This window comes from Sorex araneus, chromosome 2, assembly GCF_027595985.1.
Source record: "Sorex araneus isolate mSorAra2 chromosome 2, mSorAra2.pri, whole genome shotgun sequence".
Lineage (NCBI taxonomy): Eukaryota > Metazoa > Chordata > Mammalia > Eulipotyphla > Soricidae > Sorex > Sorex araneus.
Window position 1 is genome coordinate 268002967 of NC_073303.1, and position 15465 is coordinate 268018431.

Below are 15465 nucleotides of genomic sequence, written 5' to 3' on the forward strand. Positions count from 1 at the left end.
CTTGCTTTCAGAGTTCGTCTTTCTTTTGTTTAAATTTCTTTTGCTTTTTTGGGGGTCACACCTGGCGATGCACAGGGGTTGCTCCTGGCTCACACACTCAGGAATTTCTCCTGGCGGTGCTCAGGGGACCCTATGGGATGCTGGGAATTGAACCCAGGTTGGCCGTGTGCAAGGCAAAGGTGCTATCGCTCCAGCCCCAGAGTTCATCTTTCAGTGTCAACTCCTTTCCGGAACGAGAGAGGCCTGGCCTTCCCTGGGACAGAGCTTGGTTTGAAAGTGTTACCTGCGGCCCTTTCTAACACTGGACACCTCCTCATGGCCTCTGTGTGGCCGATGATGCACTCTGCGCCCAGTTCTGCCGTGGACTGGGTGGCGGGGAACGCTCGGTGGCCGTGGCAGCTGCTTTCAAGCTGCACTTTAGAAAGAATGAACATCCTTTTTTTTTTTTTTCTTTGTTTTTCTTTTTGGGTCTCACCTGGCAATAATGCTCAGGGGTTATTCCTGATCTGCACTCAGGAATTACTCCTGGCAGTGCTCAGGGGGGCCATATGGGATGCTGGGATTGAACCCACGTCAGCCACGTGCAAGGCAAACGCCCTCCCCGCTGTGCTATGGCTCCAGCCCCAGGATGGATATCCTTAGGCTTGTGATTACCCCTTAAAGTCCATCAGCTTCTACGCCCTGTACGGAGCAGGCCTGCTCACTCGATTCTCGATTCTCCTCTGAGCAGATTTAATTTCAAGAGGAATTGCTTGTCAAACGTGCACTAGAGATTGCTGTCTGAAGAGGCTTTTGGCCGAAACCAAAGCCTTGGGGGTTAAAATCTACGCACACATGGGCACGATCATCTCTTCTTCTGGTTCTTATCTGACTTCGTTCCCCAGAGCCTCTCTAGTCGAGCCTGACTTTGAATGGGGCAGAAACACTTGGGAAAAGGGACTAAAACACAAGGTCCATCCCAAGATTGAAAGCTGAGATTCCAGCAGGATGGGGGGTCTATGGTCATACTACCCTGAATGGGCCCGATCTCGCCAGCAGGATGTGGGGTAGGAGGGGAAAGTAAAACAATGCCAGAGAGAAAGAGGGAGAGAGAGAGGGAGAGAGAGGGAGAGAGAGAGAGAGAGAGGGTAGAGAGAGAGGGAAAGAGAGAGAGAGGGAGGGGGGAGGAGAGAGAGGGAGGGAGAGGGGGGAGAGAGAGGGAGAGAGAGAGGGGGAGAGAGAGGGGGAGAGAGAGGGAGAGAGAGAGGGAGAGAGAGAGGGAGAGAGAGGGAGAGAGAGGAGAGAGGAGAGAGAGGGAGAGAGAGGGAAAGAGAGAGGGGAGAGAGAGGGGAGAGAGAGAGGGAGAGAGAGAGGGAGAGAGAGGGGGAGAGAGAGAGAGCGGGAGAGAGGGGGAGAGAGAGAGGGGGAGAGAGAGGGGCAGAGAGGGGAGAGAGAGAGGGAGAGAGAGGGGCAGAGAGGGGAGAGAGAGAGGGAGAGAGAGAGGGGAGAGAGGGGGAGAGAGAGGGGAGAGAGAGGGGGGAGAGAGAGAGGGAGAGAGAGGGAGAGAGAGGGAGAGAAAGAGAGAGGGGGAGAGAGAGGGAGAGGGAGAGAGAGGGAGAGAGAGAGAGAGAGGGAGGGAGAGAGGGGAGAGGGGATAGTGGGTGACTTGCCTTGCATGGGGCTGACCTGGATTCAATCCTCACGAGACCCCATTTGGCCCCCTGAGCCCTGCCAGGAGTGATCCTTCAGTACATAGCCCCCCAGTCCCCTGAAATGAAAAAGGTGTGTGTGTGTGGGGGTAAACACTGGGAGAGCGGCTTTCCGCAGGGCCAGCCCCCCTGCTGTCCCGGCTCTCTGCTGCCCCTGGCCCTGGGAAGCATCAGCCCAAGTTTCCCAAGCTGGATGGACACGCGCTGCTCACTGCCCTTGAAGACAGCTGAGTGCCCCCTGCACCCACTCAAGGGACAGACCCCATTCCCGGTGGCACGCCTAGAGCCCAGCCTGGAGGGAGAAGAGCCCTCTGCTGTCAGGGGGACCTTGATCTGATCTGTCCTCACACTCATGCCTCCACTCCTGGCATTGCCACTTGTGCTTCTGGAGACACCCGGAACCCTGGGGTGGCCTGGGCAACCTCAGTACCGCAGGGTCCGAGCCCAGCCTTGAACCTCCAGCATGGTTGGCAGAGAGTGGCTGGGAGTAGCCCCAGGAAGCCCAGTGCGCTGCTTCCGAGGCTCCCCGCAACCCCCAAAGTGTGGGAGCACCCCTGTGTGACTTAGCTCACTGGTCTAACTTCATTATCCTGTTCTCAAAGTCCTCACCGGGAAAATGATTGTATCATCTTGTACGAAAATATTTCTATAGTATAACACTCCTGGTTGTGTTCAGACACACCGGAATGCAGATGAAACAGATTTCTCCGGAAAGAATAGCTTGAACAATTCTACGTAAATGATTCATAAATTTTAAACCTATTTTTTTATATTCAAAAAATGCAATTTTCCTCCGTCCCTTTATTCCCAAATGACATATCCTGTACCATAAGCATTTAATAAACCCCCAACTTCCAGGGTGCTTTCTTCCTTCAACTAGAAATCACGTCACGGCCTTGAATTTGAGTCTTGGAGTCAAGCAGAGAAAATTATTCTAACAACACTGCAAGATAATCAGTAAAGAGACAAACCCCATGTTCTGCATTTCCAAGGATACAAAGGCTCCGAGTATGAAAAGAGCGTTGAAGATATGATTCTGGAACGTGAACAGTGCCATGCCCATGTAACAGAAGATGACATTCTCGGCCAAGAAGTTCATAAACTCAAACAACTGCAAACAAAACAGAAACAAGCATCATTAATTCTGACTCGAGTTGAGTACATTTAATGTCCCAGAACCGTATCTGGCAAGTGCACGGTCCTCTTTGATCTGGAAAGGCCTTCGGCCTGGCGCTCAGCTGCTGGAGGGACACGAGGTTCTGCCTTGTCCTATTCTGTCAGGTCTGGTGACAGATCCATGACAACAGCCACATCAACATCCCTCCTTTTGCCCCCCACCCCACCCATCAAAGCTGCTGGACACACCCCCCCCTTTGCTCACAGAGGCCAAAATCCTCCTCTCTAGAGAAGATCCTGGTTGTAGCAAAATATTTCACTCAGAAATGGAAGAAAATGCATCATTAAGGAGGTGCAATGGAGTTCCCAAGCTCTGAAGAACTAAACACACACACACACACACACACACACACACACACACACACACAAGGAACTTCAGCTAATTTTCCTCCTGCAAGCAGGCCAGAGGGACAAAACTGGAAAACTTGAAGCTTGGGAAAAAGATGAACGTTGATAATATTTTAACGTAAGAGTGATCAGTATATTTCAATCCCTAGACAATGAGACTCATTAAATTGACTGATGTAGTATATCCATTAAACGTCTCGAGTTTCTAGCCGGTAAAAAGGAAATGATTAATCCTAAGGATGGGCGTATGCGGTAAGAACACAATAGATACATCAAGCTCCATCAGCGGAAAGGAGCAATAACATGCTATGCTGAGGGATGTCCCCGAGAGTTATTCTTAGACCATTAACTAAACAATTTAAGTTGAAGATGAAAAATGTTCACCAGCTTCCAGATGAGAACCAAGGTATGTCTAGGGGCTGCCACCAGACCAACTCAGTAGAGAATTCAGTTGGGTCTTTTCATGTGGAAGTTTGGGAGATTTTCTTTGTGATTTACACTCACCCCTAGACTAGGCAATCTGCGGGCGGCTCCCTTGACTTTGGTTCTCTACTTTCTGTTTGTTTGTTTGGGGGTCACATCCTGAAGATGCTGCCCTCAGGGATCACTCCTAGTGGGGTGCAGGGACCTTACAGGATGAGGGGGATTGAACCCGAGTCGGCGGCGTGTGAGGAGGTCTCTTTCCAGTTGCACCGTCTCTCTTGACTTCTTAAAGGACCCATTATTTTTCTCACGTAATGTAGTTATAGCCCCACAAATAATGCCCAAGACCTATTTGCCGACAGTTGACAGGGGAAAGAGAAAAGCAGGAGCTTGTCAGAAGCATTATTGAAAACCAGCCATAGAAGGAAGGGGATTAGAAGAGACGAGACGCGGCCCCTGGGGGACAAGATGGTTGTCAGCCACAGCAGCATCGTCAATTATCCTGAGAGCACCTTTTGTCATCGAGGCCAGCTGGTCTAAACAGACACCATCACCCAGATAGCTGCAGAAAAAACTCACAACAGGAGTGGGGGTTGGCGGCGGCGGGCGGGGCTGAGTCGGGCAAGCACGGCTCTCCTGCCTCTTTATGTCTGTCTGTGTCACTGTATCATTGTCGTGCCGTATCATCAATTTGCATGAGTGGGCACCAGCAATGTCTCCCTTCGTCCTAGCCCTGAGATGTTGGCAGCCTCTCTTTGCTCGTTCTTTTCAACGGTGCCACATGGGAGGCTCTTTATGTCTATTTTTTCCAATAAGTGAGATTTGAGATGCAAGTGGTTTCTGACTCAATCTATTCGGGCTTAAACAGGAGGTTCTTTCTCGAAGTGCCGGAGGCTGGGAAGGCTGAGGCCAAGGCGGGATGTGCAGGCTGGGTGGGGGTCTGTCTCCCCAGCCGTGCTCTCAGGACCCGAGAGGTCATTACCCCCCTCTCTCTCTCTCTTCTTACAAAGGTGCTTGTCCTACTCTCGAGGGCCGAAGCTCCCCCAACCTGAATTCTGGGGATAAGGGCTTCAAAAGGGGGAGGAAAATCTCTTTATACCCTGTCCTAGCCCCATCGGAATTTTAATCCATAGGGCAGGTTTTCCCAGCTAGAGTTCATTCAGTCTTTTTCTTTTGGGTGGGGGCTGGGGGACATACAGGTGGTGCTCAGTTCACTCCTGGCTCTGTGCTCAGTGGTCATTCATGGCGGGGCTGGGGGGACCATATGGGGTGTGGGGGTCGAACCCAGGTCAGCTGTGTGCAAAGCAAGCACTCAATCTCTCTGGCCCTGAAAACGAAACTTTCCTAGCATGGATATGTAAATAGTTGTAGTTTGGATCAGCGTCAGGGTCCAGTAAAATGTCAAAAACAAGTCGGATGCTGGTTTATCTAAAGCTTGAGAACAAATATTTAATACCACAGATCCCCACGCCAAACAGAGGTCAGGCCCGTCCCCCTTCCCGTCTCTACACCAACAGCCTTTCCCGTTCTTCTCCCCCCTCCCCCTTCCTCTCTCTTCTCCTCCCTCTCAGAGGAGGGACGGATTAGAGCCAGTGGTGGTGATGGGCAGGAGTGATGCTGGACTTTCCTACAGTCTGAAAATCAACAGAAAAGCTGGTTTCACATGCTTTTGTACTGTAGCACTGTAGCACTGTCCTCCCGTTGTTCATTGATTTGCTCGAGCGGGCACCAGTAACGTCTCCATGGTGAGACTTGTTGTTACTGTTTTTGGCACATCAAATATGCCACGGGTAGCTTGTCAGGCTCTGCCATGGGGGGTGGGATACTCTCGGTAGCTTGCCAGCCTCTCCGAGAGGGACGGAGGAATCAAACCCGGGTCAGCCGCGGGTAAGGCAAATGCCCTACCTGCTGTGCTATCACTCCATAAAACCTATATTGAGTCAAAGAGAAGTTAGGTTTTGTGGCCTTTAAACTGTTGTAGGATCGTAGAAGATCCTGTATCATTTTGACTGAAGAAAACCCTGCCTCAGATCACAAAGGAGTTTATTGGTCTCTGGTTCAAAGGTCCCGGGACTGAATTTGCTCTAGGAGGTAAAGCAGAATCATACAGAGGTGGCTTCTTGCCCCGCAGTTTCTGTGAGTGCAAGACGGCTACTCTATTTTCTGCTTCCTTCTAGCTTTCTGCCCAGTGGAAAGTGTGTGTTCGGGGCAAGGTAGTGGGGGGGTCTATGTTGGTCCCACAATCATTGCAAGGGCCCCACGGTGTTTCTTTGATGGCAAACGTATCCCACTCGCTTTTGAAGCAGACAATGGGCTTGCTAAGGGTATGAATGTGCAGTAGATTAGCCCTAAGCCCCAGAGTCCAGTCTCTGAGCTACAGTGACATTCACCTTGGGCGTGAGCATGTGAAACAAGTTGCTTCTCATAGCGGAGCTGGGAGGTTCCGTGAAAAGAGGCCGGCTGTGGGAGATCCGGAGATTCGGGTTTTGCAACTGAAATCTCCAGGCTTCCTCGGAATTGGGATGGGCTGCCTCCCCCACTTCCCTATACCCCTGGGAAGCACCGGCAGTCACCCCCACGAACCAACCACCACATAAGCTCTTCCACAGGTCCTGCTTCAGAGACCCACAAATAAATGTTCAAAGAGATCAAAAGCCACAGTGAAGCTCGAGCCTGCTCAAGGCTGAACAGACCAGGGCAAATTGGAGGGGGAAGGGGCGGGCAGGTCAGCCTGGTACCTGTCCAAGCAAAGCCCCTGACAGCTACTTGGTTCCACAATCCAAAACCACTGCCATGCCCCTGGCCAGACTCCACTGGTTTGGGACAGACCTCATCAAGATATTAATCTGCTGAAAACTTGGGCACGCGAGTTCTGCGTTGAAATCGCCGGGCTTTCTCCGGGTCCAGATGAGCTACCTTCCCCACCTCCCTGTACTTCCAGAAACCTTGGCAGTCACGTCCACACCCCAAAGCTGCTACCCAGTTAAAGAACTAGTCCTGCCTTACCTTCTCGATAAAAGATAGCGAATGCCCTGAACAGACCTGATGATCTCTTAGCACCTGTATGGCAAACCACAAATGCACACAAGGTGAGAGAGAGGAGGGGTGCCTGCCACAGAGGCAGGCTGGGGGCAGGGGAGTGTTGGGGGATGGTGTGAGGGAGACAGGGGACATTCACTGGTGATGGGAGATGTGCACTGGTGGAGGGATGGGTGTTGGACCACTGTGAGACTGAAACCCAGTCATGAACAGCTTTGTGATGGTCTGTCTCATGGATATTCAATAAAAATTAAAAAAATAAAACAACTAAAAGAGGTTGGGGCCAGAGCAGTTGGACATCAGGACATCGCTGGGGGTGACCCCCTGAACCTAAATAAATACATGCAATAAAAAGTTTAGCTTTCATTTAGGCCTACTTTGCCCTGTGTTTGTTCCAATGCACTGTTCCTGTACCAATACCACATTTTTAGAAAGCTGGGGAGCAATATTATCAGGAATAAATGGGCAGCCCATGAACCGTTTGTCCCCTTACGTGTCTATTTACCTCACTTCCTGCTACTAAGCCCTTGGGGGCCAGAGCCAATCCGATTGGCTTTAGACACTTTTAATGCTATTAATTATCATAAATCATTTCCAAATGCTAAAAAAGCCTTGAGCCCCTGCAAAAACTCTACTACTCTATCATACTATTCTTATTTTTTTCTTTTTTTTGGGGGGGGTCACACCCGGCGATGCACAGGGGTTACTCCTGGCTCTGCACTCAGGAATCACCCCTGGCGATGCTCAGGGGACCATATGGGATGCTGGGATTCGAACCCAGGTCGGCCGCGTGCAAGGCAAATGCCCTACCCGCTTGCTATTCCTCCAGCCCCTATTCTTATTTTTTTTAACATATTGTTGGATTAGAGCTTGCAATGTTGGTTCACAAGTTTCATTTCTTGTATAGTTTTGTTTTCTTTCTACCAGTTTGTATTGTAAAAGGTACTGAGGTTTTACAAAGTATTTTATTCCCAAATGTTTAGAATTCTGCTTTTGAAGTTTTCTTCAGAGTAATATTTTAAATTGCTCTATGCAGTTATTATAATAGAGGGTTCATTAGAATTAGTATTTGCTTCTGCATTCTTTTCTAATAAGTTTTGTTTCATATGAACTTTTGTATCTACTGTCACATGGTTATTTACAACACTTTCAATATCTTAGAGTCTATAGTTATGTAAGCCTCTTATATTGGCAATTTTTTCCTTTCTTTCTGATAAATCTTGTTTGGAGGCCATCAGTTTTATGAATATTTCAAAGAGTCAACTTGGTTTTGTTGGCCTTCTGTTTTATATTTTTCCTTTCTGTTCCATTAATTTATCTACAGAGGTAACATTGTTTATAACATTGTGAGTGTTTCTGGTCCACAGAATTACAATCTGATGGTGCAATAGCTTCAATTTGTTTTTATTTAGTTATGTAAATTCTGAATACTGTGGTTGCTTGCAAATTCCTTTAAATAACTGCTTTTTCTGGATTTTATCTTAATTTACCATTTGCCTTATAAATCAGAACTGTTTTAATATGAAGGCCACTAATGATCTTTTTTTCCAGGTAAGTATTTTTGTCAATATTCCATCCAGAAATTATTGACAGATTTCAGAAAAAGTTGAAAATTTAGGAAAATATAATTAAAGATGGCTTCCCAACTCACTCTTCACATTGAAGTAAATTCCAGAATAATCAAGTTAAATAGAAAACAAAACCCATTAATGTATGGATTCAAGAGCAATCTGTAACTCAGTATACAATTATTTGATCAGAAAGAGTTACAAAAAATTTTGTATTAGTAAGAACCTGGAAACAAATATCCATAATGGAAGAAACATAAATTTTAGTGTACTCAATTATAATACATACTTTATGGAGTTCTATATAATTTGATATAGATAGCTATCCAAGGTATGTTGTTAAATATTACAAAGTTAAATAAACAAAGAAATAAAAGAAATTGAAGAAATAAAATAAAAGAAATTAAAGAAATAAGATGCTTAGCTATGTCAGAAACAACTTAGATGCATTAGCATACACATATATGTACCTGACTTGCAGTTCACATTATGAATATTGCATTAACTCTTTTACTGTGAAGTTGTACTAGTTTCACAGTTTTCAAAACTAGGTTAAATTAGAACAAACATTTTTGAACAGAAAAAAAAAATTCTAAATGTTTCCTTCCATTAGCCTTACCTAAGTGCAAGTCCTCATTTTTTATTTTAGGAAGTTACTAAACATTCTTACCTACTTTGAGTTATTTTCCTACATTTCTTTAAAATAATTTTTAAGTGTGCAGAAAAATATAAAAACAACTTACTTTTTCATAAAACAGCTGTTTTCAGTAGGCCAGAGCTATATAGACAAACTGTATAATGTAAATAATGTATAATACAAAGTGTCTATTATAATGTTGGATACATATTATAATGTCTACTATAAATTTGGCTATATTTTAATATAACTTACTAGAATTCACTATAGTGTTCCTTAAGCTTCTTTCCATAAAATCAGTATAACTCTATTGAGCAATTTTTAATGGTAACACAATGTCCCATTATATACTCTTATCAAAATTTATTTCACTCTGCCCCTTCATTATTTGGTTATTTCTAGATTTTTTTCCCTCTTACAAAATACTTTGTTGAGCACCTTTGAACATAGATCTCTCCCAAGGTGAGTGATTGCTCTCTAGGTAAAATTCCTCGATGTGAAATACTTTCGCCTGTCCAAGGGGATACATTGATTTTCTGTTTCAACACGCCACTGGCCTGCCCTTCAGAGAAACCTATCGGCATCACTAAGAAAGGCACAGCATTCGCTCTTTTCCTCCCTCTCCTGCCAAAGTTAGCTTTTATCAATTGCAGAGAAACTCTGACAATCTGAAAGGCACCCTCCTCTGAAACCGTAGAGGGCTGTTAGCGTTTTCAGAAAAGGCTCCCTCAGCAATGCAGTGGCACTGATGACAGCACTCCCTCTGTCTCTCTACCATGCAACAACATTCCTTTCGAATGAACAGGCTTCATAATAATTTCCTGTGGGGCACTTAATGAAAATGTGTGGGCGCATTCAATCTTGTCTCACATGCAAACGTCTCCGGCAGACGTGTTTCAGAAGGAGCCTCATATTGTCATACAAACACTTTGACTGAAGTGGGGCCCAGAATAGTCCGTTTCTCAGGGGGCAGATGACCTGCTCTACTGGGGAGAGAAGAGGCAACACTCCACACCAACAACAGCAGCGGCGGCAAGAACAGTAACAACAAAATCTCAAATTAGTTAATTCAGTGTCAATACAAATAACCCCAAATCCTTCCTCCCATCTCAGGACCAATAAAAATTCACTTGACTCAACATTTAATTTATCCTGTACAGTAAACAACCTTTGTTTTGATTCCATTAACTCCAAGTTTGCTAACCTTTGGAGAGGCCCCAGGTTAAAAGTAATCTTTGCTTAGCAAAGCTTTTCTTCAGGAAAAACAACAACTGCACAGTACAAAGAAGACCAGGAAACGCTTAAACATCATGAAGGAGGGGCTGGAGTGATAGCACAGCGGGTAGGGCGTTTGCCTTACACGAGGCCGACGACCCAGGTTCAAATCCCAGCATCCCATATGGTCCCCTGAGCACCACCAGGAGTAATTCCTGAGTGCATGAACCAGCAGTGACCCCTGTGCATCGCCAGTTGTGACCCCAAAAGCAAAAGCAAAACAAAACATAACAAAAACAAAAAAATAAACATTATGAAGGTGCAATCTCTGTTTAAAAACTCTGGAAGTTCATGACAACCATTAACATGTTACCAAACAACTAATTCTCTCAGTAAACTATATTCTAGAGGACCTTTTAGAGGCTTTGGGCCTTATGAGTTTTTTTTTTTCAAACTGCACTTAAACTAGAAAGTAAAATTTTTAAAAGCGCATCTATTTTATAATTATGTTAATCACTAATTTTGTTGGACTCTTTTTCTCCTGTTAGAAAAAGAATGAAACTTCATCATGTTTCTATGATTCACAGAGTGAACTATTACAGCAGCTCACTATTCCCTGCTAAATTATACTAATTAAAGCCACATAACCATCTCGTGACTTTTGTTTGTCTTAGTACAGTTGGATACAATCCATTGATTTTCATCTGTTTGTCCAAGTGCTGCACTGGAATTCATTTTAATCGAGATGTCGAAGAATTTATGAAACTGTAATAAAAACAAAATTAAACAAAGAACTAAACATGTTCTTGCAATTTTCTTCACAGATTTGCTCTGGATTCATTTTTTTTTTTTTAGGTTTGTTTCTAAAATTTGCCCTGATTCCTAAGTGGGAGTTTTCTTTAGAGAATTTCTTAGATTTCATTTTTATGCCCTAATGAGTATGTTTATAGTTTGAGCAAGCTGAATAATTTTTATTCCTGCACTGGATTTGCAAACAAACATTATATATATATTCTACTGTAATTATAAATGTTGTCTCCTAGGATTTTAATATTTTTTTAGTCCCCAATGCTGGGTAATTTGTTTGAGCACACCCATTTGTCCCTATGAGGCTCAGCAGAGCTCAGGGGATGAATTGTACCGCACACCTACAATCCCCCGCCCCCCCCCCCCCCCCCCGCCCAAGTAGCCTCAAAGCCTTATTATCAGATGAGATCAGGGCTCTCAGCAGGAAAACTTTGCTGTGAAGATGAGGTTTTATAGTTCCAAAGAGGTACAAGTATACTCTTTGGAGATCTTTTTAGATTTAGGACATTGGAATAATATCAGTATGATTACTACTAAAATAAGAATAATGAAATTGGGATTCATACTCTTAGGACTAAAATTATGCTAGGGAGTGGGCTAGAGATTTTTACCTACTTTTAAATGTAATAGTTTGTACTTGTCTGGAGAATCTGAAAATTGATAAAATTTCCAGTTTCCAGCTGGCAGTGTGCGTGTCTGAGTGAAAGAGTGCAGGGAAAGGAGGCTTGTTTGGGGGTTTTGTCCATGGTCATCAATTTTGTTAGACTAGGCACCCTTCCCATGACACAATATTCATAGTTGGGGACAATAGATGACTGTCAACAATAGTCTTTGCAAATATTTATGATTCCTTAGAGTTTGCAAAGTACAGTTTCATACATACGTCTTGTTTAATTATCAAAGCAACTTGGGGCTAGCGGGGAAGATACCTGTAACTCAGGTTTCATTTTTTCTTAAACAAGAGTATAAATGTTGACGCATTTTAGGGCTGTGATGTCACTATACACTGCCTGCCCCCAAAGTGCCAAGACCTCTCCACCACCGTTCAAAGAGCATTTCCCTTCCCTGCTTTGTAGGTAACCTTAGCACTGTGGTCAGTCTATAGGCTGTGTTCCACTGTCCACTGGCTTGCTTTATTTCCTCAGACACTTTCTGAATAAGGCCATATGGTACTTGTCTTTCTTCATGTAACTTAAAGATTTCACCTTTTCCTATTGCAGAGTAGTTTATATATATATATATATAATGCATATATATATATACATATAAAATGGTGAGTGGGTAGGCATTTGCCTTGCATATGGTCACCCAGGTTTGATTCCTCCATCCCTCTCAGAGAGCCCGACAAGCTACTGAGAGTATCCTGCCCGCACAGAAGAACCTGGCAAGCTACTCATGGTGTATTCAATATGCCAAAAACAGTAACAAGTCTCACAACAGAGACGTTACTGGTGCCCGCTCAAGCAAATCGATGAACAAAGGGATGACAGTGCTACAGTGCCACAACTTTAAAAATCCTGAAAGGTAAAATTGTACCCAACAAATAAAAGCATACGAGATTCCAGGTCTGAGAGATAGTTACCTTCTTTCAGTATCTATTATCACCCAGTCACCCAAACCAATGTCCCGTCTCTCCCCCATACTCCTGACCCAACTCCACAACCCCCCAAATAACAACAAACCCAGAGAGTAAAATCAAAGCTCTTGTCTCAAGACAAAGGTTCTTCCCAATTATCTTCTTTGCAGCCTAGGTTTCTCCTAAAAGACATTTAGGACTTTGCACTGTGATGCCTTGATTTAGTTCTCCACAAACATGTGTATGCGTGCATGCGTGCGCGTGCCCGAGCACACACACACACACACACACACACACACACACACACACACACACTGTAGCACTGCACTGTCTGTCCTCCCATTGTTCATCGATTTGCTCGAGCAGGCACCAGTAACGGCTCCATTGTGAGACTTGTTACTGTTTTTGGCATATTGAATACACCACGGGTAGCTTGCCAGGCTCTGCTGTGCGGGCAGGATACTCTCGGTAGCTTGCTGGGCTCTCCGAGAGGGACAGAGGAATCGAACCGGGTCAGCTGCGTGCAAGGCAAATGCCCTACCCATTGTGCTATTGCTCCAGCACCCCCCCCACACACACTATGGATATATATTTGTGTATGTTCTCCACTAAGACAAATCTTGAAGTTGGAATATCTGTCTGTGCCTGTGGTAGGTGGACTTGGTGGACTCCGGACCTAAAGTGCCCAACTGGAGTGTTCAGAGGACTGTTCTTTTGTCCTGTGCCTCTTTGTTTGGGAATCTTTGTTTTCCTCTGTGTTCCTGGCTGCTTCCCAGCTCTCTCCCACCCTTGCATTTCCTTGTCTTCTTTGAAATTTCATTTGACTTTTTAAAAACATGAGATTTTCAAAAGCAAAGCCTATAAAAACACAACAAAACGCATTTTAGGAAGATGAATAGGCATCATTAAGTAAGTAAAGTTAATATAGGGAATAAATGTAGTTACAGTTACAAGGAATTGAGCTTCATTACACTGAATAAATACTGCAACCAGATTTTTTCCCCCTGAAATTCTTGAGCTTATAACTTAAACAGAAGGTTATTTTCCATGAATTTGCAAAATTAACTTTCTTCAGTAAACGCTGATATTAATGTTCTTATTTCTGGAAGTTTTCCACTTTTTATTTCTCCCTCTTTCTTGACTACAAGTAAAGGGTTTTGTAAGCTTGCATGGAGCAGGCTATTAAAAGAGTATTGTCCCGAGTCTTCAATTTCACAGAGTGTTTATCCTTGTGGCATTATTGAGAAATATTGGTCTCCAAATACAAGTGGCCGTGGATCTACTTTGATGAAAACATACACACTTTTTTGTTTATTTTGCTTTTTGGATCATACCCAGCAACACTCAGGGGTTACTCCTGGCTCTGCACTCAGGAATCACTCCTGGCGGTGCTCAGGGGACCATATAGGATGCTGGGAATCGAACCTGGGTTGGCTGCATGCAAGGCAAACGCCCGCTGTGCTATCGCTCCACCCCAACATACACGGCTCACATGATCGCAAAGGGTAGAATAACTTTGAAATATATGTAGCCTAGACACGTGACCAGGGCTTGGTAACTCTAGGACTCCTGTCAAGGGACCACCTAGTCTGCAACTGGATACCGAAGGCAGAAATCTCTCTGCTTCCCATAAAGAAGATGGCAGATCCGGCCATCTGTTAGGAAATTCTTCCTTCTGCCCAGCTGAAATTTGGTTCTCTATCCCTTTCATCCACTTCTATACTTCCTTAATGCATATGAAATAAGCCAAATAAGATGCCATTTGGTTCCATAACGCTCTCACTGACAGTGGAGAGGGGCTTTCTGTGGGCACAGCTCCAGTTAGTAAGAGTCCTAGGGTCCAGCCAGCATGGCCCCTGTTAAGTTTTTTTTTTTTTTTTTGCTTTTTGGGTCACACCCGGCAATGCACAGGGGTTATTCCTAGCTCTTCACTCAGGAATTACTACTGGTGGTGCTCAGGGGACCATATGGGATGCTGGGATTAGAACCCGGGTTGGCTGCGTGCAAGGCAAACGCCCTACCCCCTGGCCCCTGCTAAGTTTTGGTAAGTTCTGAAAGCATCCATTTTGCTGAGAGTTTCTAGAAGGCATGTGGGCTACTACATAGAATTACTGCAAAGGCTGGGGCTATGGCAGGCAGAATGCTGTTCAAGAGTTTTTCAGATGATCTTCCCAGTAAATCTAATAGCGCCAACCCTTGAAAAATGAAAGCAGAACTTAATTTCTCTGTGCTTTTTCTAATAACTACCAGCTAAAGAAAATTTGCTAGTTGAAACAATATATTTTCTGTGCACAAATTAAAACTCTCCTTTAAAAAAGCACTTAATGAATAAACTAAGAGAAACAATGATATTAATATTTGGTTCTGGTAGGAAAGATCTATATATTATAAATAATTTTAAAGGCTAATATTCTATTTAACATTTTTTTCATTTAGCTATTCTAATCTCCTTTCCTATTAATTTCATGGGCCTTTTTGCCTTTGTAATTAGCCTAAGTTAAACTCTTCGCGGAGAGGGAATATGAAGTAGGTACACAAATAAAACTGGGAAACTTCTAATGAGGCCAGTTTTCAGGAGTCTGAGCTGAATACCAGCATCTCAGTTCTCGCTGCTGACCGAGTTATACTCATCCATAACGTAGCTGAGGACAGACTGTACATCCACTGTGAGAAAAACACATACACGTTCTGTGGAAAGATTTGCTACATATGAAAGAGAGCCACAAGCATAGTATTTGACATTTCAATCCAGCCCATATCCTTGACGGGAGCATTTCAGGATGAACTGCCCAGGAGGGGGACCCTGTGGAGTCGGTGCAGCTTTGGGATTCACTATTGCACAACAAAATGCTTAAGAATGGTGGGGTGAGGGCACAACTCCAGGCTCACAGCGGGACTCCACCACAAAGGCCCTGATTCCTGGATCTCAGAATAAGAAGCTGGACCACGCTTGCGGGAACACTTGATTCGATCATTAACTTAAAGACA

The 15465-nt window shown here is 44.5% G+C and overlaps 1 protein-coding gene across 1 annotated transcript in view; it reads right to left on the minus strand.

Annotated features, from left to right (window-relative positions):
* Positions 1–15465, minus strand: part of SLC9A9 (solute carrier family 9 member A9) — a 517302-nt gene that overhangs the window by 193800 nt on the left and 308037 nt on the right. The window contains exon 10 of the mRNA XM_055129734.1: positions 2672–2799. Within this exon, the coding sequence (XP_054985709.1) occupies positions 2672–2799 (128 nt within the window). The remainder of the gene's footprint in view (positions 1–2671; positions 2800–15465) is intronic.